Genomic DNA, 26,832 nt, shown 5'->3' on the forward strand with positions numbered 1-26,832 from the left:
AAATTGGTATGCACTATATCGAGGATTCCTTTAGATGAACTATGTTTATCAATAAAAATAGAACTGGTTAACTTTCCAAGCTATTATTATTTACACATTATATTATCTATTTTTACATGATACACACATAATATTGGTGTATATAGGGTTATGAATAGTCAACTTGTGGATATTTTAATCCTTGGGGTTGTGTCTATTTAGCCTAAGCATAATTAAGTATATATAAGAGGTTGTGAGTCTCATTTCAAAATCATATTGTGAAGTGTGTTCTCAATGGAGATATTTGTATGTTTACCCCTCAAAGTTTCCTATTACTCCTAGTTATTAACAAGTAGTTGTAGAATATATCATATTATCTCTTCCATTGTACAATTTGTTTCATTACAAGTGGTATCAGAGCATGATCTTGGCACCATGGAGGCAAAATTTTTTCTCAACATCGAAGGTGATTTTGGGAAGAGCATAACTTTTAGATTTTAATAAAAAATTTAAATATTTTTAAATGGTTTTTAAAGACCATATTAAAGAATCTATATTTCACTTTTCAAAGAAATTGGAGAAAATTTGAGCAAATCATTGTAGAATTACTATTTCTACACAATTTACTGAGATCTACATATTTCTCACATCCTGTTGAATTGGAGTATAAGTTGTATTGGGTTTTTGAATACATGGTAGAGGATCCTACATTTAAAATCTTGAAGAAATTGACACAAAAATAAGAAACTTACTATAATATTAGGAAAATTTCCTCTCAAGGCGGCAAATTTGCTAATTTTTTGGATTTTTTTTGAGTGAGGGTATCTTGGCCCTAATAAATTATAGTTAAAAAATTAGAGAATTTACATTTCATTTGTGTGCTTTATTTCAAAAATATTGGTTTCCATCATGACAAGGCCTCCAACAAGAGGCAAAAAGAATGTTACTGCACTAGGGAAATCCTCTTATAAGGATTGGGAAACAACAAAGGATAGTATTCCCAATTAGGAAATAAGTAAGTTCAAGGAAGAGGTTAAGAGGGATATGTGTGACCTATGAGGAGATATATCAAATATACAAAGCATGTTAAGTGCCTATATGAATGAACCAAGGAATGATTTCTCAAGAAATCAAGGTAAAACCTTCAAGATGACTAATAATGACACAAATCTTAGTACTCCTATGGGATCTAGTAAATTTTTTCCAAAGGTGGATATGCACAATTTTGATGGTAAGGATCCTCTAACATGGATAAACCAAATGGAGAATTTGTTTGAAGTACATCAAACCCCATATGGACAAAAGGTCACAATGGCTTCCTTATATCTAGAACTAGATCAATTTATTTGGCATCAGTAGCTTTGTAATCATCGAAGGAAAAAGGGTATCACCGTATCATGGTCAATTTTTATAGAAGAATTCCAAGCACAATATAGCAATAGTGTGATAGATAACTTTGTTAACCAGCATGCCAAGCTTCAAAAAACAAGATTAGTTAGGGATTATGTTTAGAAATTCCAAAATTTATTCTTAAGAGTAGATAAAATGATAGAGGATAACTTGAATGATTTATTCTTGGGTGGTCTCAAGGATCCCATTCAATATGATGGATGAATGTTTAGTCCTAGCTCGGTAAATGAGTCTTTTATATTGGTACATAGGATAGAGGAGAAGTTTTAGATTCATAGAAAGTAAGGGCCTAATGTGACAAGAGAAAAAAAAAATCCAAAATCTTCTCTTCCTCAACCTACTAGGTTGACTCAACAACAAATTGAGGAGAAAAGAGAAAAAATGTTGTATTTAATTATGATAGCAAATAAAAGTGAGGACATAAATGTAGTGAAAAGAAATTGTTCTATATTGAAGGTCCAAGTGAGCAAGAAGAGGATGAACCAATATTAGAGGAGGATAGGAAGTTAGGTGAGGAATCACATGATTCTCAAGCAATCATTTTTTGTCATACACTTTTAGGTTTTAGTGCACCACAAACTCTCAAGGTAGTTGGTATATTAAAGAAGTAGAAAGTAATAGTGTTGATTGACTCAAGTAGTACTCATAATTTCATCAACAAAATGTTGGCAACTCTTCTAAATTGATTTATATATCCAGCCTAAGAGTTTTAGGTTTTGATTGTAGATGGAGGTACAATTAGTTGTATAGGGAAGTGTCATACCATCAAAATATCCATGGGAGATTATAAACTTGATACCCCAACGTATGTGATATCTAGGGTGTGATAGATATTGTTTTTGGGGTACATTGGATTATTACATTGGGAACAATTGAGATGAACTTCCAAGAACAATTCATGAGATTTCAATCAAAAGGAAAGGTAGTGGAGCTAAGGGGGTTGAAGAAAAAATTCCCACAGGTGGTAAGCTCTCATCAAATACAAAAATTTCTTAAGAAAATAGTGGATGGATTTGTAGCTTAGATATGTTCATTAGAAGTATCTCAATCTAATGCTCTTACTCATCTAGATTTACAAGCAATAATTTATCATCATACACTGATTCTTAGAGATATGAAAAAAGGAATTCTTTCTAAGAGGGACCATGACCATGCCATACAACTAGTTCCAAGGAGCCAGCCACAAAACATTAGGCCTTATAGGTACCCACGCATACAAAAAGGTGAGATAGAAGAAATTATTGAGGAAATGCTACAAGCACAAATTATCAAGCATAGCCAAAGGGCTTACTCCTCGCCTATGGTGATGGTGTCTAAGAAGGATGAAACTTGACACATGTATCCATATTATAGAGTGCTCAACAAGTACACCATTAAAGATAAGTTTCTTATTTCACTCATTGATGATTTGATAGATAAATTAAATGGAGCTTATGCATTTTACCAAGTTAGATCTTAGATCGGGTTATCACCAAATTTGAATTAAGGAGGAAGATATTTATAAGACAACATTTCGAACTCATGAAGGTCATTATGAATTTTTGGTGATTACATTCAATCTTACCAATCCACCATCTAAATTCTAAAGTTTGATGAATTACATTTTTAAGAAGTTCTTGAGAAATTTTTTGTAAGTATTATTTGACGATTTATTGATTTATAGAAAGACTTGGGATGAACATCTACACAATGTAGATCAAGCATTACAATTACTCAAATATCATCAACTCTATGCTAAGCCATCCAAGTGTTCTTTTGGTCTTAAGGAGGTGGAGTATTTGGGACACATAGTTTCACATGAAGGAGTAAAGGTTGACCCTAGAAAAATTAAGGCTATCATGGAATGGCCTATTCCAAAAACCATTAAGAATCTTAGGGGTTTCTTGGGGTTGATAGAGCACTATAGAATATTTGTGAAGAATTATAGTTGTATAGTAGCACCCCTCACCACTCTATTGAAGAAGGATTATTTTCATTGGAATGAATTTGCTAATGTAGCATTTGAGCAATTGAAGGAGGTTATTTGTACAACTCCACTACTTGCCACTCTGGACTTCGCTAAGGAATTCAATGTGGAAATTGATGCTTCTAGAAATGGGATAGGAGTAGTTGTCATGAAAGAATGTTGACCAATTTCTCTTGAGAGTCATCAATTAAAAGGTATAAATTAGCTCAAATCTATTTATGAGAAGGAAATGCTAACAATCCTTCACATAGTTAAACAATGGAGGTCTTATTTAATGGGTCAACTCCTCAAGGTTAAGATAGATCATAATAGCCTAAAAGATTTTTTTGAACAAAGACTATCTTCAGAAGAGATACAAAAATGGGTCACTAAGATGTTGGGATATTACTTTGAGATTGTATATAAGAAAGGGAAAGAAAATATTGTGGCCCACGCACCTTCTAGGAAGGATGAAAAATTTGAAGCCTCATTGTGTTTCCTTTCAATATTACAAGAAAATTGGGTGGTAGAAACCAAAGCAGAGTGGCAAAATGATGTTGTGAGAAGTAATCTCATCCAACAAGTAAAAAGTGATCCTATTAGTTCAGATAGGTTTTGTTTAAAGGGGACTATTCTTTGGTATAAAAAATTCTTGTATCTCTACAAGAATTCTACTCTTAAAAAAAAGATACTCAAAGAGCTACATGAGTCCCTATTTGGTGGTTATTCAAGATTTTTGAAGACATATTACCGAGTCAAGAAAAAAAAATTGGGAAGGCCTAAAAGGTGATGTTCAAAACTTTGTGGTTGAATGTTTGGTTTGTCAATGAAATAGGCAGGAGGGACAATTAAGACACCAGTTCTTAGGCATCCCTTATCTATTCCTAGCCATTGTTGGGAAGAGGTATCCATGGACTTCATCATAGGGCTTCCCAAATCTAAATGTCATAATGTCATCATAGTAGTAGTTGATCACCTCACTAAATATGCACATTTCATTGCATTATCACATCCTTTTACAATAAGTACAATGGCAAAAAATTTATTGGATAATATCCAAAAGCGACATGGTACACCTTAGGTTATTGTCATTGATCGTGATCGTATCTTTACTAGTCACATTTGGAAAGATTTATTCTCATGTTTGGGTACTCAGTTGGATCATAGTTCTTCATACGATCCTCAATCAAATGGGAAAATTGAGGTTGTTAATAAATGTTTAGAATGATATCTATATCGTTTCACTTAAGAGAAAAAATATCAATGGGTCTAGATTGCCTACCTCTTATAGAATGGTAGTACAATACTTCTTTTCATAGCTCATCAAAAATGTCTCCATTTTTGGTACTTTATGGATATCATCCTCCTTCTATCAAATCATCATTAGAGGTGTCACCAAGAGTTTAGAAAGTAGAATACCACTTGCTTCACCAACAACACATACTTTCAAGACTCTAGGATAATTTAGATATGGCACAAAATCAAATGAAACAATTTGACACCATAGTGAAAGAAATTTTGAAGTTGGGGATTGAGTCTTCTTGCAATTGCAACTTTGTAAAAAAATCTCAATGAAACAATGAAAAAAAGAATAATAAGTTGTCTCCAATATATTATGGACCATGCCTAATCATGCAAAAGATTGGTAGTGTTGGCTACAAGCCAAAGTTGTCACAAACAACAAAGATACATCTAGTTTTTCATGTTTCTTGTTTGAAGAAGGTGATTGGGTAGAATATTCCATCTCAAACAATACTACTAGAGTTTGATGAAGAAAGAAGAATAATTTTGGAACCAAAGTGCATTCTTCAAACACACATGAAGAAGCTGAGAAATAGAACCCTCACCCAGTATCTCATCCAATGGAAGAATTTACTAGTTGAAGAGACCACATGGGAGGATGAGGAGTTCATTCAGAATAATTCACATTTGGTTAGCATTGAGGACAATGCTTCTTTGAAGAGAACGGGCATGCCATGCCCTTAATTTTGGTCTATATAGGGTTATGAATAGTTAACTTGTGGCTATCTTGATCCTTAGTTAAGTCATGTTATCACTATTATATTATTATTTTGGTAGATAGGTAGACCTAGGTATTGTATGGGGTTGTATCTATTCAATCTAAGCATATTAGGTATATATAGGAGGCTTTGAGTCTTATTTCAAGATCATGTTATGAAGCTTATTCTCATTGGAAATATTTTGTGTTTTCCCCCTCGAAGTGGTCTATTCCTCTCAGTTATTATCAAGTATTTGTAGAATATTTCATATTATCTCTTCAATCATGAAAGTTATTTCATAACATAATTTTACAATAATTATATCAATGGAAAAATGATAATGTACTTAAGAATCCCTTTTAATTTCATCAAATTTGGATAAATAGTGATTTTTTCATATCACCACTTTTTGGCCTATCATGATCCTACACATACACATTATATTATATACTTTTACTATGATAGGAAATTTTCTTACTACTTTCATATTACTTATTTTGATGAGATTATCAAAGATAAAATGATAGAAATTTTCATTTCATAACCACCAATACTCATCTCTATTAATGAAATAACTCTTAATAATAAAATTCAAATAGAAGAAGTTACATATAGCTCTTTTACAAGTAGAAATCACATCTCTTGACTTTATAATGATCCTTCACATTCCTTCATTGATCTCCAATCTATTTCTTTTGTTGTTTAGCTGAGAAACACTTAACATATTGTATTTGAAACCTTCAATCTAGTTGGAATCATTACAACTAGTGCTATTATTCATGATGATAGAAACTTTACCTTTCAAAATACACAAACTATTGTTTCTAGACTCTACCAATAATTCATCGCATTCTTCCATTCCAATGAGATTTCTTTTAACACTGGTCATGTGATGCAAGCATTCACTATCAATTGTCTAGTCTCCATTGTGACTCATGCCAGAAACCAATAATTTCTCATCACCATCAAAGGGATCTTCTTTGACTACTACAAATACAAACTCTTCTTTTTCTCTTCCATCATATTCCTTATTGATGAATCCTTCTAAAAGATATCACACCTTGTTGTTCTCCTTGGATTTTCTTTCCTTTTTCTTTTTTTTTCTTGTAAGAAAATCTAAAATAATGATTTCCTATTCTCATGCATAAATACCACTTAAAAGGTAGTTTACCTTTGTATTTACGACATCCTCTTGGTAACCTCCTAGAAAGAAACACATCCAAATCCTCCTATTATTTTTCTTTTTATTCAAAACCAATTTGTTGATGCTAGCATAATAAGTAGAATAAATAAAATTGTGATATCCTTTTACTTTCTTTGAAGTAAAGGAGATATAGGTTCCTTGAATGTAACTTTTATCTTAGCCATACTATTATTGAAGTTACTCAATTCATAAGCTATCAACTTTCCTATCAATGTATCCAATGTAATTGCACTAGTGCCTAAATATTTGACTTCTTGAATAGATAACACTATAATAGAAAATAGAGGAAAAAAAGCTATAATTGTTTTTACTTACCACATCCTCTTCCTCAAGAGTTCCTTCGATACCTCTCATAGAAGTAAAAGCATATTTTATCCTTTGTCTCTATTTCTCAATGTTCTCATTTTATGTCATCCTTATTCCATCGAACTTCCATTATAAATATTCTACCATATTCTCTTTCACATGTCAGTCTCCTATGAAGAATCTCTCTAGTTTCTATCATATATCATGAATGGTCTCTAGGTCTTCGATATTGATGTATTCTATATTAGGCAAGGTTAGAGTGATGGAATCTATAGTAGAAAGATTCTCCTAGTGTACTTTTAACTAGAATTCTCAAGAGTTCCTCTAGGAACAACATATCTTGTGACTACATCATTCTAATATTGCAAACCCATTTATATGACATATATTTTCTTCCTATCACACTATACTACATAGTTTTCCCTTGTGAACTTAGTAACTTCCTTCCTTGTCATCTTAGATCTTTCCTTTAAGATGTTAAGCTTTAGCACAATAGAGGACAAGAGGTCTAATACTGATTTTTAATCCTAATTGATCATATTATTGAGGGTAGAGAGAGGGCATGGTGAATTAATAATCAGAGAAATAATCAACTTTTCAACCTTTAACTGATAAACAAATTAATAGAAACACATATAAGAATTTAGCACATGAAAACATACCCAAATTTGACACAAAGATTAATGCATTATAGAAACCCAACATTGATCAAAATTGCAATGTATACTAGCATCCAATCGAGGTGTACTCTTCTAAAATTTGCGATATTAGGTGTGATCTATTAGGACATTTACTTCTATTCCTATAAAGCTCTTTTCCATCTTTAGGAATCCTTGTTAAAGAAATTTGAACACTAGGTAAAGTGTCACCCTCTTAAAAGATTTATAATATAAGACCTATTAGTATTGACCTGGTAAAGGGATTTTATAGCTATAATTGTTAGGGAACAACACACAGAATGATGTGTAACAATAGTACTTCTATCTAAGTAGATCTACTTTAGCTTGAACTCACTTCTTATCTCACTTGGCTTCCTCTTGTATGGATAGCACCTTGGATTTTTTCGTGACACTTTCTCTACTATGATCAATAACACAAGTTATTCATTCTTCACAAGTATATATCATTTTTCTGATTCCTCCACCTTAATCAAAACCAAATGTTTTATTGATATAAAATTGAAATATCTTTCTTAGATCCAATTCCCTTAAGACAACATATTATTATCTAAAATACATTTACACTATTGCACCAACTAATTTATAAAATCCTATGTCATAGGTCAAATACATTTTGACCAACAACTTGCTTCCTCTATAATCTTCTCAGACCATTGACTTTTATTAATGTAAAGTCAAATCATCGCCTCCAAATGTTTGTCCATGTCACTAGATCACTATTGCCTCATGAAAAGTCACAACAATCTTGTCACCAATCTCCATTCATCCAATAATAGATTGTTACTCAAGAAATCTTTCTTCTTTAACCTCTTTATCATACCTATCACCAATTTGTTGACTTCTTTTAATCTAGAAATTTTTGTAGTTATGACAATAATGAGTTTCTATCATAACCACATCATCTTTATTTTCTTCTTTATGTCATTGTGTGATCACTCTACTCTACTCAACAAAGTTTTAACAAACTAATAAAATCTCCTATCACTTGTCACTAACTATTCTAGTAGTTGCACTATGAATTCACTAATCACTTACTTTAGTTGAAACGATCACCATATATTCTTCAAGAGAAATCTCCAATATTCTCTTGCCAATCATGCTCATTGATCCTTACTGCAACACTTTGTTCATCACAATGATATTTGGAAATATACTAGAAATACTCTAGGTTAATCATCAACATCAATGATAACACAATTATTGATCATAGTGCAATAAAATGTGTATCATGACATCACTAAAATTACCATTTATGACACTATTAATTATATTAGTTTGCAAAAAAAGAACTTACAAGATATAGATCTAGGGTAAGACAAATAAAAAATAAAACCAAAATATTAGAGACAAGAAATTAAAATAATTAAACAATAGAAACCATATGAAGACCAAGGAACAATACGAAACCACTAATTGATCCTCTTATAGACTTGGACCCTTCACAAACTAGTAGAACCATTTTAGCATGTAATTTTTATCCACAAAGGACACCTCTCTACAAATAGAAACCTCATGGGACAGAGTGACATCTAGAGTATCCTTATAAGTTACCTATTTAGAGGACATGGCCTTCTTATCTGTCTTCAACATCACATTCTTCATCTTTGAATCTTGAGGTAGCACTTTCCAAGAGGTTGTCATCTTAGTAACCATATCCTTTCTAAATATGAGAATGTCCTCCATATTATAAATCATTGTGTTATTCTTATCATGGAGAACAACAATAATCATCTCCGGAATTTTTATTTCTTTATTTGAAGAGACATTGGCTCTAATCAGATTCACCTCTTCCTTGTTGATAATCTACTTCTGAAACTCTTAAGTAAACCATGCATTGTTGCTTTAATAGAATTTACTTAGGATGTAATATGGATGAAAATATTTATTCTCTATGATTATAATATTTTGTGTTAAACAATAAATAGATATTTCATCATGTGTTTTTAAATATTTATCTTTGAATAGAAACAATTTTCTTATTGTAAACTACCTAATACTTATAAGATTGTATTATAAATTTACTATATGAAAGTACCATTTCCTACTACATCAACATCTTCATTATCACAAAATTTTACATAGACTTCTCTATGTTAATTTGATAAACTGATTAATTTTATTTTACATACTATTTAAGCAACCACTGTACACAATTATTCTAATCGTTGTGATGTTCCATTTCAAAATTATACACATCTGATGTTTTGTATATACGAGAGACACTTCAAAATAATATAAAATAGTGAACTTAAACATGTAAATTCATAATGCTCAAAATTCCTACACTAGATATTTCTATAACATAAATCCTTCATCTTCCTCTCTTATTCAATAGATTCACCATTTGCAACATCCTACGTACTAGAAGGCTGTTAAATGATATTCATTTGATTTCCTATGTTACCAAAAATTTCGGTAGACATTCGGAGAATGACATATATGCACCTACGAACTCTATTACTCCAAATATTGTTATACTTTGGCTTTCTTCAATCGTTATGATCACCAAATCAAATTTAATAAGAGGTCGCACAATCTTCTTAAGAGTCTTTCAGTGTATAATGGCTTCCACTTAATTTCTAAGCGATGTCATAACGGCAAATATTAATAATTTGAAGCGCCAAATGATGCAGCTATTTACATAATAAACGAAAACCAAAAAATACACTGGAAACTATAGAAATTCTAGAGTGCCTTCATGTTTCACAGTTTCCTTTTTCTGATGGAGAGAATTTTCATCTCGTGTTACAGAAACTCGTGGCGATATTTCCGAAATGGACGACGATAAAAACCCAGGTTGAGAATCCAGATCCATCTCAACTTACTTACTTCTCATATGCTGCTTTGCCTTTAATGGATAACAATCAGTCAGGAACTCTTTGCCTCTTACAACTTGCTTATTTGTTGTTGCTATTCTTCTGTACTGGTTTATCATGCTCTCTTATGTTGACTTTCAGTTATTGAAATCAAGAAAATGCTTCATCTGGGAAGTGAAGAGAAAGCTGTTGCGGTGTTTTTATTCGGTCAGAAGCAAACAGGAAGGGAAAGTCTTGCAGAAGACAAGCATCTGCAAGGTGAACTGGAAAAATGGGGAAAGGTAGTCACAATAAAAAACTTTGAAAATGAGAGAGCTAAAGATGGATCGGTAGCAGATGACGACATGCTATTTGATTTGCGAGCAGATATAATAAAACAGTTGGAACCAGAGAACAGTAAACAGGCCGAGCAGGACAACAAGTTTCAAAAAGCTTTCGAAAAGGACAGAGATTGGCAACAAAAGCTCTCGAAAATGTTAGAGAAGGCTGAAAAAGTATATATATACATGCCAAGAGTCCCTAGTGCTCAAATAGTTAAACGGATTTTACCAATGAAGATCGGTAAAATTATTCGAATAAGAGCTCTTCTTATCAGTCATGATAAAAATGACCTGTCTGCCCTAGAGGACTCCGGGTTCAAAACATATCTGTATGTTATGAAACCTCTGAGGAACGATGAAGCATTGCATGTCTTTCAGGACATTGTAAAACTCGGCATGAACCGAGAACCGGTGGTAAGGAAGATAATAAAAATATGCAAGGGCTATAAGAAAAGAATGGAAACAGTTCTGGACTATTTGCTAAAATACTATGTTGCAAATAATGAATTCTTCAATAGATTATCAGATTGGATTAAGACTGAGAAGCCTAATTTTGTAGAACTCGTAGGCTATTTGAAGTGTGAAGAGAAATTTCTTCATCTCTCAGAAGTTGCCAAAGATGCCCTCCTTGATGTTAGCTCATTCTTCAATGGTTGGAATTGGCATGAGACAGTCTGCATATTTGAAGACGACGTGCTGGAAAACCTTAGAAAGTTAGAATTAGTGAAAAGAGATTCTTGCAAAGTGTATGTCCCCTCTCCAGTAGTGAGATATTGTGTTTCTTGGGCGAAAGGAAGACGAATCACCAATGCCACTGAACTGCATGATGTTATGCTGGCTGAGAAAGAGGTTCGCATTCATACTAGTTACTGACAACTGATATAAATTCATTTTCATGTAACTGTTCCTGACACTCATTCATTCTTTGCTAATAAAGGAACCGGGAAAGCTCAATCTTGTAAAAGGAATATGGATGTCAGAAAATGAGATCCCCTTTCACATAACATCATTGGAGGTGGATAAAATGGAGAATTTAAGGGTTCTTGCCCTAGGAGACTGGACAATACTGACAGGTGAGTGTACTAAAAAGCTAAGGAACCTCAGATATTTTCAAGCTGGAAAGATTGAAAAGTTGCCATTCAAAATGGACAAGGTGAATGACCTAAGATTTTTGGAGACCAGTCCTCATCAGTACTTCCGAGCCGGTACACAAGAGGCAAGCCGTTCATTTTTCCTTTCAATTCTGAATGATATTACCCTAGAAAATAATTATTTTGTTAAGAAAAGTTAAAAATATGTTAGTGCTCTAGGATTTCTATATTATAATAGCAAAGGGTGTTTAAAGATGACACTGTGCATGCTAATTGTTTTTTAATAGACATTTTAAATATATAAATCAACCTAACAACTATATAGTCGCTAAAAAACAGTAAAGGATAAGTTTGAATAAATTGTTGTACCTAATACAATCAAATTCCAGAGTAATTGAACACTATATACAGAAATTGCAATGAAAAAATAAAGAATGTCAAAATCAAGACAACACAAAGACTAAATAGGACCATCGATATGTTATGGAAGAAAGCCCTTAACAATGACAACTTCAAGAAATGACCAAACACCTCACAACTAAGTGAGTTCATCTGACAAGGTCGAATCACATTTGTATTCATAACTCAATTAAGGTGACACATCTTGATACCTCTTGCATGAATCTTACTACCTCCAAAGGATAACTTTCCTTCCATCTAAGCTAAGGAATTTCACCTTCTTAAGGCTGATATGCCATTTAGTATCAGAATTTACCAATTTACTAAAATCTCTCATGTCATGAGAGAATTTAACATTGTCATATCTATGAGCTATACATCTACAAACATCAAGTAGCTACTCAAACCTCAAATGCCTAGAGGTTCAAATTCATTATACTGATAAAAATTTGGAAGCCTTCATCCATCCATATATTTGGGATCTATTGGGAAGCCTTAAGATTTCTAATGAAGATAAGGTAATAATTTTACCTTTTTCTTATGTGATGGTTGGGATCTATTGTTTATGGCTCTCATAAATTTTGTACCTTGTGCGATACTTGTCCTTAATGATGTGGTATCTTACTTAATTTTAGAGGTTTCAAGGAGAAATAAATCTCAAGGATCTTCTTCTTATAATGAATGCTTACTTTTTATAGGTAGAGCATAGGAGAGAACTAGTATAGATCATGGACAAATCAGTCCAAATCCAAGGGGAGGAAAAAGATGGCATGTCAATAAGGATTGCAAGTTACCCAAATAAACCACAAAGAATCCTTTTTCAAATTCATCTGAAGAAAATAATATAGACGATCATACGCCATTGAAATATGGAGAGGTATTAATTGCTAAGTTGATAAGTTATTTAACTTTATGTTTGGGGTCAAGGGAAAACACCTTGTGGGGGTTTTTGGGGGCAATGTAGTACAAGGTTGGGTCGAGGGGAAATTCCCCCATGGGGCACTCCCAAAGCCAAGAAATGCCTCTACTACTTTAAAAGGCATTGGATACTATTTTTCTATTGGACAACTTATTCTAACCTATAATTTTGTATGTGGAAAAAGCTTGTATAATGGCTGAAGGTTAATGATTTCATTATGTATGATGAGATTGTGGCTTCTTGCGGTGGTTTTGAGCTGTAAGGGATTGCAAATTATAATCACTGGATTATAATATTGGACTTTTTAATAGTGGACATAGGCCAAGGATTGGGTGAAACACATTAAAGTTCTCTTCCATGCAATTTATTATTTTTTGATATTGGTTATATTTGCATGTAGTTGTTATTTATGCTCGCGGTTGATCCTAACATCATCAAGAGAAAGGATTGGCTTGGATCTATGTATATCAGGGTGATTGTGTATAAGCCTATTCAAGTTTTACGAAATGTATTCATTGCTAGTAAATAAAGTCAATTTCAAATCTATGTGTTTCATTAGCTAGACTTTATTGTTGGGGTCATTTGAAAGATGAATAAACTTATCAAGCTTAAAGTTCAATATTATTACTCTAGAGAGAGAAATATTTGTAGGCTAGGCCAAATTCACCACTCTCTCATATGTACTATTTTTTTAGTGAGCTGAGTTTTTGGATCAAGATGCACTTAACTAAGTTATACCACATATGTAGAGGGTGGAAATTATTGAATGTTCATGTTGTGTGTTGTTTTGGTGGCTTTCAAACATTGTGATTTTCACCTATACTAATGTTGGGTTGGGGTTATTCCCTATGTAGGAAAATTTATAACCACTATCAGATTATGGATAGGTGGCTAAGGGTGTGATGGTGTGACTACCTACTAAACTTATAATATAGGTTTAGACTTCATAGTTTGCAAAAGGAAATGAAAAATATCTAGGTGCCTACAACCAAAAACATGGATTTTTTAAATTCAAACATACAATGGTCAAATTTATGGGAAAATAATAATTATTACATATTTGAGAATAGGAACTAATACAAATTCAAAAATTAATCATAATATTTTTTAAAAATATCCTAAAGTAAAAATTGTTATTTGAATTTTGATTTCAAAAAAAATATTACCTTAGATATGATTTTTTCTTGAGCATACAAATTTATAGTCAAAGTTTAGTGGATTGATCACCTCCATGCAATGGTAAGGTTAGATATTACTCTAAGTACTTATACAAGTTGCAACACATATAGATATAAATCACTATCTAATGGCTATGCAATGAACACTTTGATGGATCTAATGTCATGTAAGAATTTTCTTAAGGAAAATAATCAAAATGTCAAAAAATCTTAATTATAAATATACACCAAGGCAAGAAAGAGAAAATGATATGATTCTTAATTGAAATGGATTCAAAAATCATAAACAATTGAATAATAATGGATCGGTAAAAGGTATATGTAGCTCAATATATCAAAAATTCTTGATAAGTAGGAGTGATGTAATGAATAACCTATCAACTACACTTTGTGGAATCACATATCTACCAATGATAGACCATCCACCATTGTAATGTAACAAATTATGTGCAATATATGCAATAGTGGGAGGATTATAATATAATAAGAAAACTAATGGTTGATCCCACACATAAAGCGCTAAAATGAAGAATAAACTCATATATTTCCCTAGCTAAAATGAACAATAATATTTGTAATAATTTGTATAATATATTTCTACTTGTGCTAAAATATAATTTAATTTCTACCTAGATTATAATATTTGTATAATTTTTTTTACAACATGTGCTAAAATGAAGAAGAAACTCATATATTTCTACTTGAAAAATATAGAAATGTATTATCCTACATAAACTTAAGTGAAGTGTAATTAATGTATTTATTTACACCAACATATTTCTCTTATTTTTCTACTATTTGAAATTAAAAGGATAATAAGAGAAAAATAAAATTTTGAATTTATATCTACATTATTTTCTCTTAGATAATTTATGTCTTTTAGGTTTTTTTGTACTCATATATTTATACATTGATCTTAATGATTTAAATGTAGAATTAAAGTCACCACTTTCATTCAATTTGGAGTAGGATACTTTGTGTGATTAAATAGTGCTCCATTGAAAAAATTTATTGCTAGAGTCCTTAGTGACCCTTCAATTAACACCTCATATAGTTTTTTCTTTATTCACCACTTTGAGATACTGGGGCTCTACATATGATTATTTTTATATCATTTCCAATCCATGAATCTTGTTCCAATAAATCAACATCTCTACTAATACTTAATTTCTTTGAATTGGGATTATCAAGTCTATAAAGTTTTGATTCTCGACTATAATGAGAGAAAATACATTTCTCCCTTTTTTATTTTATTTTCATCTTAATTCAAATCCAAGAAATGAATACATCATGCATCCAAATATTTAAAAGTGAGATACATTGTGTTTCTTTCCATTTCATGTTGCTTGAGGATTTTTTTTCCTTAAGATGATCTGTTGGACTTGTACTAAAGATGTATATATAAATTATTTCCTTTCAACATACATGTACCAATCTTTAGTGTGATGATATTATTAATTTTCTCTGCATAGTTATTTTACGTTGTGTATCTTATTGTAAACCTTTTTTTAATCCAATGATATCTTTAAAAATATAAAATTTCATTAGAAATAAATATAATAGCTCTACTACATGTAAGTATATTTATTCTTAAGAAAATTTACTCTTCTTCCAAATCTTTGAACTCTTTGAATATTCAAAATCTTTATTATTTTATTTGAGAAAGTAATACAGGTCTTTCTATTAAGATTATCAATATCATTAGCAAATATATGCTTTCACTTGAAGATGGGGTCTCTAATTTTTGCCATATATTGTGAACTAACACTAATTGTCCTCTTGATCCAAATAAACTTCCTACTAGAAAAATTATCTATAGCTTTTCTCCAAGAAACATATATTTCATGTGACCTAGATTTTCATGCTATGGGATGTTATCCTTTCACAATGTTTCTCTTTTAAAACAAAATAAAAGAGACAAAATTAAGATGATGATTCTTCAATTGCTAAGAGTAAGGTACAATGTAAGAATGTTTACATACTTTAGTTGACTTTGTATCTTCCATGAATGTAATTAATTTTGAGGGGTAACATGATGTTCCTTTTTATCTTGAGTCTTACAATAATACTTCAACTATTCAAAATTGTAAAAATATTACAAAGGAAACTTTGTAGCATGTTTTAAACAAATTATTGCAATAACACTACAACTATTTATAATTTTACAAATATTATTATCAAAGGAAATAATGTGCTATGAGAAGTCAACCTTTCACCATTTTTCTCTTTTGCAAAAAATTGAAATCATCAAAACTAATATGAGAATTTCTCAAATTCTAGAATAATGTGTTGTAGAAGAATGGCACACTTAAACTGTCATGCCAAAAACTTGGGTGAAAACACACCAACAATTTTATTTTTTAAAGGGTTATAACAACTATGTCAATGCACATACTAACATAAAATATATTGTATAAGGTTGTTAATGTGACAAGGTTAGTTTCAAGTCACAAGGTCTAGGAAACAATTGAGCTTGGATTACATCACATGAAGATGCAAAATCAATATTCAACAAACTACACTAATTCAAACCCCATAAATCAGGTGCTATAGGAACGTTTAGTTGGAGTTGATTAGGTCAATTAATTAGACCATAGTTTCATGTTCACTAATGTCATCAAGTTTGAGAAACATTTAGGGTTTCCTAGTACCTAATTTCAATTTTAGTTAGATAGGTTTAGTTCAGGTAAGGCTTGATTTGATACCTTGATTCTTAATCATTATTCTAGCTAAATCCCTCAGGTGTACAAATCTGCCCTAGAAGGTTAAGCTATCAATACCTTAATACATGGCCTCAATTATTAACATCGCCTATTAGGACTAGTAAATGCATTAGATTCTTGACACAATTCTGATTTTGACATACAATTGATCTTCCAACTTAGTCTGACTCATCTTAGCAAGTTATCTAAGTAGTTCTACCCTATAATGCTCTCAATCATTCCATGAGTACTCACTAACTCAAGGGCTTCCTTTAATGAGAACTAAAATATGTTAAGTTCACTATTGAATAAATCATTTAACAAGAACAATATTGGATTTAAATATGAATTTCTACAACAATTTCATACATAAATTACAAAATTAGACAATCTATTCTTACCTTAAGCCCTACTAGTCAATAGCTTGTAAACTAAAACTTAACTTCCAAATAACTCCTTTAGTAATTACAATGTCCTCAATAACTTAAACTTTACACCATATTTCATTAATTTACTAAATTCTAATTCAAAGAAAAAAAGTAAACTACTACAATATTATTAATAACTACTACTAACTCTAACTATCTCTTAATCCTACTCAATAATTCCTAAGTTACTTTAAACAATGACATTAAAATACTAAACTAAAAACTAACTACTAATATAATCACCAATCCCAATAATAATGACTAGTCAATACTTACTAATGAGATCCACTAACCTTCCAAAATAATTCTTAAATACTTACCTATTTCATATCCTAATCTAACTTATGATTACAATTACTAATCATTCTTTCCATCTACTAAACTGAATTAAATTCTTAAACTACTAACTAATACTAACTTAAACCTACTAGTTAACTAAATCCTAAACTCTATTTACTCTCAAACTTTACTTACAAACACTAACATTATTTAAATTACCCTAACTAACATCCAACCCTGCCTAACCTACCCATACTAACTTATGTTTCCTTGCACTCTTATTCCCCTTTATCCTCCCTAAACCATGTGCCCAGGGGTGAAAGTCAACTCACAAGGTAAAGGTGGTTTCCAAGGTGAGCTTGTCACCCAAAACATGGAGCGCTCAAGTCCAACCAACCAATGGGTGTCCCAAGAATTTAAAAAGGTAAGTATGAATTGTATTTTTTGTTTTAAGAGATAGCAAGTTGGTAGGGCAGAGTGGGAATAGGAGTTAGGTATAGAACCCAAGGCCCATGCACCCACTTGGAGATACTTGAAAGTGGAGGGTGATTGGATATTTAGGGGGATGTGTGACAAGATGGGGGGGTATGTATTTCTTTTCTTTTTATATTTCCTCAATGTATTGCCCAAGTCAACGCCTATGGGACAAGACCAAGTATGCATGGAAGGGGATGGTGTGGGGTGGCATGCTAGAGTGGACAAGGAGGAGATGGAGTTAATGGTAAATTTTATTAATTGGGACTTTTTGTGTAGGGGGGTAGAGTTTTAAAGTAGGATATTTTTTATTTTTATTTTGAATTAAATTATATAATAATTTAGGAGAGTACCTATGGAAAATATTCTCTGATCATAATATTGGGAATTAATTATTTTCCCATACATTTTTGAGAGAGTATTTTTGGCTCTCTCAAATGCATGAGACTTGTTTTTTTTTTTTGCTCCTCCTTTTTAGCAAGGTGTTTCATTTCATACAATAAAATAGATCTAATATTATAATGGAGAATTCTCCAACATAATGACATTAAGAACACCTTCAATGCTCTAATTCCAAAACGGCTCCATCATGAGGCCTATCCAAAATCTACAAAAAAAAAAATAGAAGTAACCATGAAGTGATCACCTCCCATCCTAGGTCTCAAAGAGACCACACATCAAGCTAGGAGAACTAGTAACCAATATGTTTCACCCATCCAAGGCTTGCACAATTGGATTCACATTGAACACATAACATAGGGGTGAAGGTGGACTACCATGTAGGAGATTACCAAATGTAAAACATATAATAACCATGTCTTTCCAAGGCTAGAATTCACATAAACTTTCCATGCTTTCTCTTCCTTATCCCCCCCCAAAGAAAGATCAATTACATTGGCATCCAAGGGCCCATATAGCTTTCACTTGTTCTCTCTTATTTCCATTAGAAGATACTCTACACTTCCATAGAGTCCAACTAATCTCTTCCCCCATACTTGGCCACTTCTTCCCTATCCAAGGGTGAATAATACCATTACACCCTTTACAAAACTCCTTCATTCAAATCAATAGATGAACATGATAAGTATGAAATAAAAACAAAAAATCTCATTCCCTTACATCACAACAAACAAAAATACATTGATCACATATGTAAGAGAATGAAATAACAGATTAATCTATTTGCAACAAGAACAAAAAATTCTATGCCTATGGTTGAGATCAACCTTCACAAATGTTATGGTATAATGATGTTTGAGAAGGGCCCAATGCTTCCTTTTTCTTCCTTCAATCCAAAGCCCTAATGTCTCTAAAAGTAGAGAGTGGGTGAGCACCCTATAACTTCAAAAAGAGCCTCTAAAAAGGCCTCGAAAATCTACTTGCCCACCAGCATTAAATTCAAAATTGACCCTTGAATCCTTTGGCTTTCCCTTGTCCCCTATCATAAATGTAAGATTGGAAAGGAGTGTGGGTTTGGGTAAAGGTCAAGAGTCTACTCAATTTTTGCAACATGTGGTAAATGGGGTATTAAAAGGGTCACCAAGACCACTAGGGGGTTCTAGTCGTGTTAGAAATGTTCTTAACCCATACCTCTAACACTTAGGTACTTGGATTTTTTATAAATTCCCCCCTAGGATCACTTTTTGGCCTTTGTAAGTGACTAGAAGATTTGAATTCAAAAACCATAATTGGTGGGGTTTTACAAGTATCTTTAATAAAAGGGGTTTAATTAGGTTCCTAATAAGTTAGATAGGTTTATGGTTACATTGCTAACCTTAGTAGACATGTTATTACATAAACACATGGTAAGTTTCAAGTGACACTGTAAAATAACATTACACAACATTGACATGTCACTAATTGCACAATGAAATCACCTAATACATACATACAATTTATGATCACAAATCAAATCACTTAACAATGAGGTTCAAATCTCTTCATTAGATTCAACCTTGGCTTTACAGTTTGCACATTTGGTTTGTTACTGATTCTCTAATAATTTCCATGGTAACCTTCTTATATAGTCAATTTGACTATCGGTAGCTTGATAAAATCACATATACATCTATTTATAAATCAAATTGTATAATCAATTGATTGAACATTGTACATTCTCATTTCAATAAATTTTCCATTTTTGCACCTAATGAACATAATTGATTTGCATAATTGAATTAACCATCTAACATCTATAATTTCATTTTGATGAACTCATTATTTCTAATAGTATATGTATAAAAATAATTATGTAATTCAACACCATGACGTAGTCTATTGGTTTCAGTCTACGATTTTTTTCAAACATAATTCATCAAGTATTCTAAATCTAATTTCAATCAATTTAATAGCTAAACTATCTAAATATATATAAAATGCTTGTCCAGGTACCATAAATAACATCATCATCATAAGGTAAAATACCACATAGAATTATTAGTACAAATCAAAGTTTAAACAGTCAAACAATATAGCAAGCATCGAATCACAAGGCATCAAAACATGAACATTTCAATTGATATCAATTTGCATTAGAAAACCTAAGCCATAAAACTTAATTCATATCCATCATCATAATCATCTAATTGCATAACTTTCTATCAACTAGTTATGCAGATGTATCTTAGAAAATACAGATAATGTTTATGATTTAAACCATAATTTTGAGTAATCGAATAACTCATCCCAACATAGAAGTATAACTTCGTGTACATGATACCCTCACAACCTTAACACATCATAATATACTTATAATATTTAAAATTAAGCTACTTAAGGAACTTCTAATGAGTTGATAAACTTCATCTTCAGATTTCCAATGATTCATAAGAGGGTAAGTATTGAATTATATTATTGCAATAATCATTATACGTAAGATTGTCAGAATTATCATAACGTCCTCTACATGGTTTCAAGACATAATCATGACAATAACGTCACATTACGATGCTCATATATCCATTCAAATCACCTATAAAGGGTTTAACAATAAATTCATATTTAAATAAGTACATACGAGGAGGGGTCTTACATAGATTAACCTCTTATCTTCCTTGGATGCAATTAATTTTTAGTAGGAACATCATGTTCCTTTTCATCTTGACTATTGCAATAACACTACAATTGTTCAAATTTGTACAAATACCACTAGGAGAGGAAAGTTTGTACCATTTTTTAATGAAATGATTGCAATAAAACTACAACTATTCAAAATTGTAGAAAGACCATTATCAAGAGAAACTTTGTGCTATGATAAGTCATCCTTTCACCATGTCTCTCTTTTGCAACAAACTAAAAGCACCAAAATTAAGATGATTGTTCCTCAAATGGTAGTCATATAGGGTAGAAGAATATTGCACCAAAATTGACTTCTTATGTTCCTTGAATGCAATTAATTTTGAATAGGAACCTAACTTTCCTTTTTATCTTGACTCTTATAATTAAAATGCAACCATTCAAAATTGTACAAATATCATTATTGAAGGAAACAACGTTCTATTTTTTCATCAAATTGGCAACAAGTATAACTTTATTTCTCTATTCTCTTGCACTCATCATCCTGATGATGGATCACTGTGTGTGATCCGAAATGTTGATGTGAAATTTTTTTTGACACAATCAAGTTCTAGAAAATATTTGATGAAGAATAAATATTAGTAATATGTTTATTTTCTCCACTTTTTAGTCAAGACATTTATAAGAACTTTTCTCATTATAGATTCTTGACTATCATTTCTAATTCACACTCAAGATTGCATAAGATCATTTAAACTAGCAAATAGCTCTCTATTCTAGTCATGTGATTACTACGACCAAACACTCAAACCTGTATATCCCTAGAACCTTATTGAGAAATACTAAGTATTATGAATACACGGGCTAAATTACTTTTAAACACATATAACTAGTTAGAACCATGTTTGTCTATCTCTTGATATTTCTTACTAAATTTATTTTTGAGATGAATGAATTTATTTTTAAACACATAAGTAGTTCGAACCATGTTTGTCTATCTCTTGATATTTCTTACTAAATTTATTTTTGAGGTGAATGAATTTCCTATAATACTGACATTGAATGTTAGATTTATTAGACCTTGATGATGGTTGTCGAAATTCTTTTCTTCCACTTCTCTATTGTTAAAAAAATTAATGAAATATATTTTTCCATTTCTTCTTGATTTTGTGTCTACTTATGTCTCTTCAATGTTTCAATCTTCCTCTTCTTTGCTAAATAATACTTATGTCTCTTCCTTAGTATTTCAATCTTCCTCTTTTTGGCTAAATAATACCTATGATCTGAAAGCAATTTTGAAAGAATAATTCTTCTTCCTTTTCGTTGCTAAATTAGAAATATTGTTTTTTCATCCAATTTTCTCTTACTGCTCACTTCAATCTTTTTTAAACTTGTATTTAGTGCTCTGATAATAAAAGCTCTGGTGTTTTACAATATTAGTTTGACTTTCAAAGAAAAATACCGATCAGGTAACCGACACAGGCTCAACCGAACAAATATGGTTTAAAACAAAATATAATCTTGCCTCAACACAACATTATTATTCCATTGCTGAGTCTATTGCCAATGGATTCGTGGTCTTAGAACAATGTAGAACACAGCATAGTCAAAAATAATAAAATGTGCAAGATGTTGACTTAAATTCGACGGAAGAAACAACTTGATAACGTTCGGAAACTTCCAGTTTAAATCGTCAACAAGTTGACAGTACAGTAATATTTGGTAGAGAAAATAATACATACCAATAGAAACCAGGCATCTGAACAGTTACCCTCGCTTTAGTACACTTTCTCTCATTATCCTACCGGAAGACAATCTGCAAGAATCCTATTCCACAAAAGCTAACCTCCGGAGAAAGATTATCCAGGAATTTATCTTATCCATACTGGGGTAGCTCTCCACCACAGTTCTCCCTTCTTTTGAGCTACGCATTTTCGCCATTAAATCTGACGTTGGAAATGTTTCTATACATATTACGTGGTCATTTGTTATTTCCTAGTACATTTTAGAAAAGCAAGGACGTAGTTCATATTTTAGTGTTTTTTTACCTTGTTTCATTCTCTATGTACAGGTTCCCCCTACACTCAGAATGGTGAAAGTAAAAGGCATGGGGAGATTGAAGGACTTGAAATTAGAGCATTGCCTCGGTTGGACTAACCTCCCGGATGGATGTGAACTTACAGACTTGTGTTTAGGAGGGGCTGATCTAAAATATCTGCCAGACGCTCTGTGCGATCTGTACTCTTTGCAAAATATTTCTCTGAACCAATGCAAAGAGTTGCAGCAATTGCCAAAAAACTTTGGGAAACTCCAAAGTTTGAATACTTTAGATCTGAGTCACTGTGAAGTGCTAAGTGAACTGCCACAAGATTTTGGGTGGTTGATCGGTCTCGAAAAAATGAGCTTTTCACAGTGCAGGAAACTGAAGGATCTTCCGGAGAGCATTGGTATGCTGAGGTCTGTGAAGGAAATGGATTTCTCATATTGCAAGAGTCTGGAGAAGCTCCCCAAAAACATCGTTAAGCTGGCAACCTTGCAAGTACTGAAATTGAAAGGGTGCAGTCATCTGTTGGAGCTGCCAGAAGGATTCGACAGCTTACCTCTCAAGGAACTGTATTTAGAGTCATGCAAGCGACTCAGAGCTCTCCATGACAAGGTCGGAGCAGCAGAATCTCTGTCGCAGAGCAAAGTTTCCTTGAGTTGGTGTAAAAATATAATAGAACTATCGAAGGGATTCATGAGCGTCATCAAGGCACAGGTGGTGGAGCTCATCTTGGTCGATTGCGTGTCTTTGCAGATTCTTCCTGAGGACTTTTCCACTGAGCTGAGTTGTCTAAAAGTGCTAAATTTAAGTGGCTACAGAAGCCTTTTGAGGCTGCCAAGTCGATTATCCAAGATGAAAAATATGGTGAGTTTAAACTTAGAGTCCTGTGAGAAGTTAGAGGAGTCGTCAATTAAACTGAGCCATCTCCCGTTGTTGCAAGAAGTGAACCTCTCAAATTGTCATGGACTGGCCGGAGACTGTTTGGGGAGTTTGATCGGGATAGCAGGTTTGGCTTGCTTAGACATTCATGGCAGTCCAAGGCTCATTGACCGATGGAATCTACTGAACAGAGAAAGAAGAATATGCCACCTGGTTGTTACCACAGCTCGTCCTGGTTTGGGATCTCTTCCATTTTCCAAATCCTTGATGGAGGTAACCTGTCTTGCTCAAAGTGACAAATGCCAAAAACTTAACATAGATATGGAATGCACCCATATGTTTTATGTTAGCTTGAACAGTTTTCTCTCTCTAAATGATTAATTTTTAACCACTTATATTTGCAACCATATTGCAGGATCCGCACATTAGAAAGGAGTTAAAGCGAGGAATTTACGAGTTCTTCAATGGCAAATGGATATTTCTAGATCTTAATGGGCGGCAGTTTCATCCATCGAGTCTTCAGGAAGGCAGTACCTTAGCTGTTCTCTTTCACAACGATTACCGAGAGGCAGAGTTACAAGCACTGGGGAGGATCCTTGACAATCTCCAAGCGACTTGTGAGACGTTGCAAATAATTCACGTTGGAACATGTGTGACTGAGCTCGAAAAGAAGCTTGCTGGCAATCATGTTATTTACGGTTGTGATAACTATGGAGCATTCGTCTTCTTTGAAAGAGCATTGTTCACGGTTGAGGGTTTTGATCAGAGCATGAGTTATGCTATGATCGTTAGTGATGTGGTGTGCAAAGATAAACATAAAACCTTTGCGAGCTGGACAGGCATCACGTATCAGAGTGTAAGGAACATGAGCACAGAAATGGATTTTAAGAAAATTGACTATCTCCACCTCAAGGATCTGATTGAAACAGAAAATCCTCAGGAACGGAGCAATACAAAATTACTTCGAGAACTATTGGTCACAAAAAACATAAAATTCTTACTTTCAAAGACAAGACAGGTATTGATGTTTTGTCCTTGATAAATTTACTGATAGTTTCAGGCACTAAACATATCTGATCCTCTTCAATGACCTTTTGCTGACCGCAGGTAGAAATCAAAGAGCTTGAAGGGAAATTCGTTTTCCTCTTACTCTCCTGGCTTCATAACATGGAAAAAGAATACAAAGCTTTCAATAATGTCTATCAGGGACTTCAAAAACTGTTGAGTGAAAGAAAACTCGACATAATGTTTGAAGTGGTGTGGATTCCAATAGTAATTGAAGGCAGAGGAACACGATGTGTTCATGCAGAGTGGGTTGAAAAAATTGAATGGCTGTCCATTGCGGATCCCTGGTCAATCAATCCCATGGTTATGCGTTATTTCCGCAGACACACCTCCTTCGACAAATTACCTTTGCTCCTTGCAGTGTCTCCTGATGGAATATTCTATTCTAATAATTTTGTCCTCAATACAGTAAAGGATGAAGCTGAAGTAAATATGATTGAATTAATGGATAAGAAAAAAAGAATGATTAGCGAGCAGTTACAAAGCAAGGTAAAAGAGGTTCTAAAGAAGTTAACAGAGGAAAGCAAGTTTAGAGAAGAGACTGAAAATGTGGAAAGAGAGCAGCTGGGAAGAAAAATAAGAGAGCGGGTGGAAAGGAAGATGAGAGAGGAGATTCTCATGATGTTAACAGAGAAAAGCAGCTTGAAAGAAGAGATGGAAACGAAGACAAGGGAGCAGCTGATATCCAAAGTAAAAAGGGAGGTTGTAATGAAGTCAATAGAGGAGGAGATGGAAGGGAAGGAAGTTCTAATGAAGTTAGTAGAGGAGGAGATGGAAGAAAAGGAAAGGACGGAAGTGGAGATTAGAGAAGATATGGAAAGCAAGATAAAAGAGGACATAGAGAATGATATGCTGAAGGAAATTGAAAGTCGGATAAAAAATGAAAACATGATGAATGAAAAAAGCAAGGTAAAAGATGAGATAATAGATGAAAGCATATTGAAGGATGAGTTGGAAACTATAGTAATAGTGGAGTTGGAAAAGAGATTCAAAAAGGAGGTTGAAAATAAGCTACAAGAGGAGCTCATTATAATGAGGATAAAAAAGTGGTGGGAAATCGAAGTGAAAGGTAAACAGTTGTTGCATTTCAATTGATAAAGAACAAGTCATGAAAGAGTATAGCATTTTCCAAGAAATGCAAAAACTTACAATGATGATTTCAACAATGCTACTTAAAGAGTATACAAGCATAGATTAACATATTAGATAGATTATACATGAATTTCCCTTTTCTTATTTGTTGACAGAAGTATTATTTATGTTGGAGTAATATAGATGGATCTATTGATACAACTCATTTATATAATTTAACCATATGTAATAATAAGGTTTTTTTATGAATGAGGGTTCCAAAACAAAATAAGCCTCTATTGTATAAATTATGTCTCTGAATATAAGCCATAAATATGTTATTGAATAATCAAGAAAAATATGCCTTTGTTTACCATATACTTTACTTCTTTAGGAATTAGCTAAAAATATGTTTTTTCAATAATTAAGTTCACTATTTAATAAGATTTATTTTTTAAGGAGAGAATGAATCATGAAAAATAAATAAGTGAAAGGTAAACAATTGTTGCATTTTATTTGATAAAGATCAAGTCATGAAGGAGTGTAGCATTTTCCAAGAAATGCAAAGACTTACAATGATGATTTCAACAATGCTACATAAAGAATATACAAGCATAGATTAACATAT

At 32.4% G+C, this 26,832-nt stretch overlaps 1 protein-coding gene across 1 annotated transcript in view; it reads left to right on the forward strand.

Annotated features, from left to right (window-relative positions):
- The window catches only part of LOC149547737 (uncharacterized), a 150,166-nt gene extending 123,586 nt beyond the window's left edge, over positions 1-26,580 (forward strand). The window contains exons 8-13 of the mRNA XM_089791805.1: positions 10,276-10,320; positions 10,482-11,509; positions 11,598-11,876; positions 23,217-24,341; positions 24,484-25,086; positions 25,176-26,580. Of these exons, the coding sequence (XP_089647931.1) occupies positions 10,276-10,320; positions 10,482-11,509; positions 11,598-11,876; positions 23,217-24,341; positions 24,484-25,086; positions 25,176-26,228 (4,133 nt within the window). The 3' untranslated portion in view covers positions 26,229-26,580. The remainder of the gene's footprint in view (positions 1-10,275; positions 10,321-10,481; positions 11,510-11,597; positions 11,877-23,216; positions 24,342-24,483; positions 25,087-25,175) is intronic.
- Positions 26,581-26,832: the final 252 nt, after the last annotated feature.

Source organism: Cupressus sempervirens, chromosome 7 (genome assembly GCF_028749045.1).
Source record: "Cupressus sempervirens isolate cs-2001-9-10 chromosome 7, ASM2874904v1, whole genome shotgun sequence".
NCBI lineage: Eukaryota > Viridiplantae > Streptophyta > Pinopsida > Cupressales > Cupressaceae > Cupressus > Cupressus sempervirens.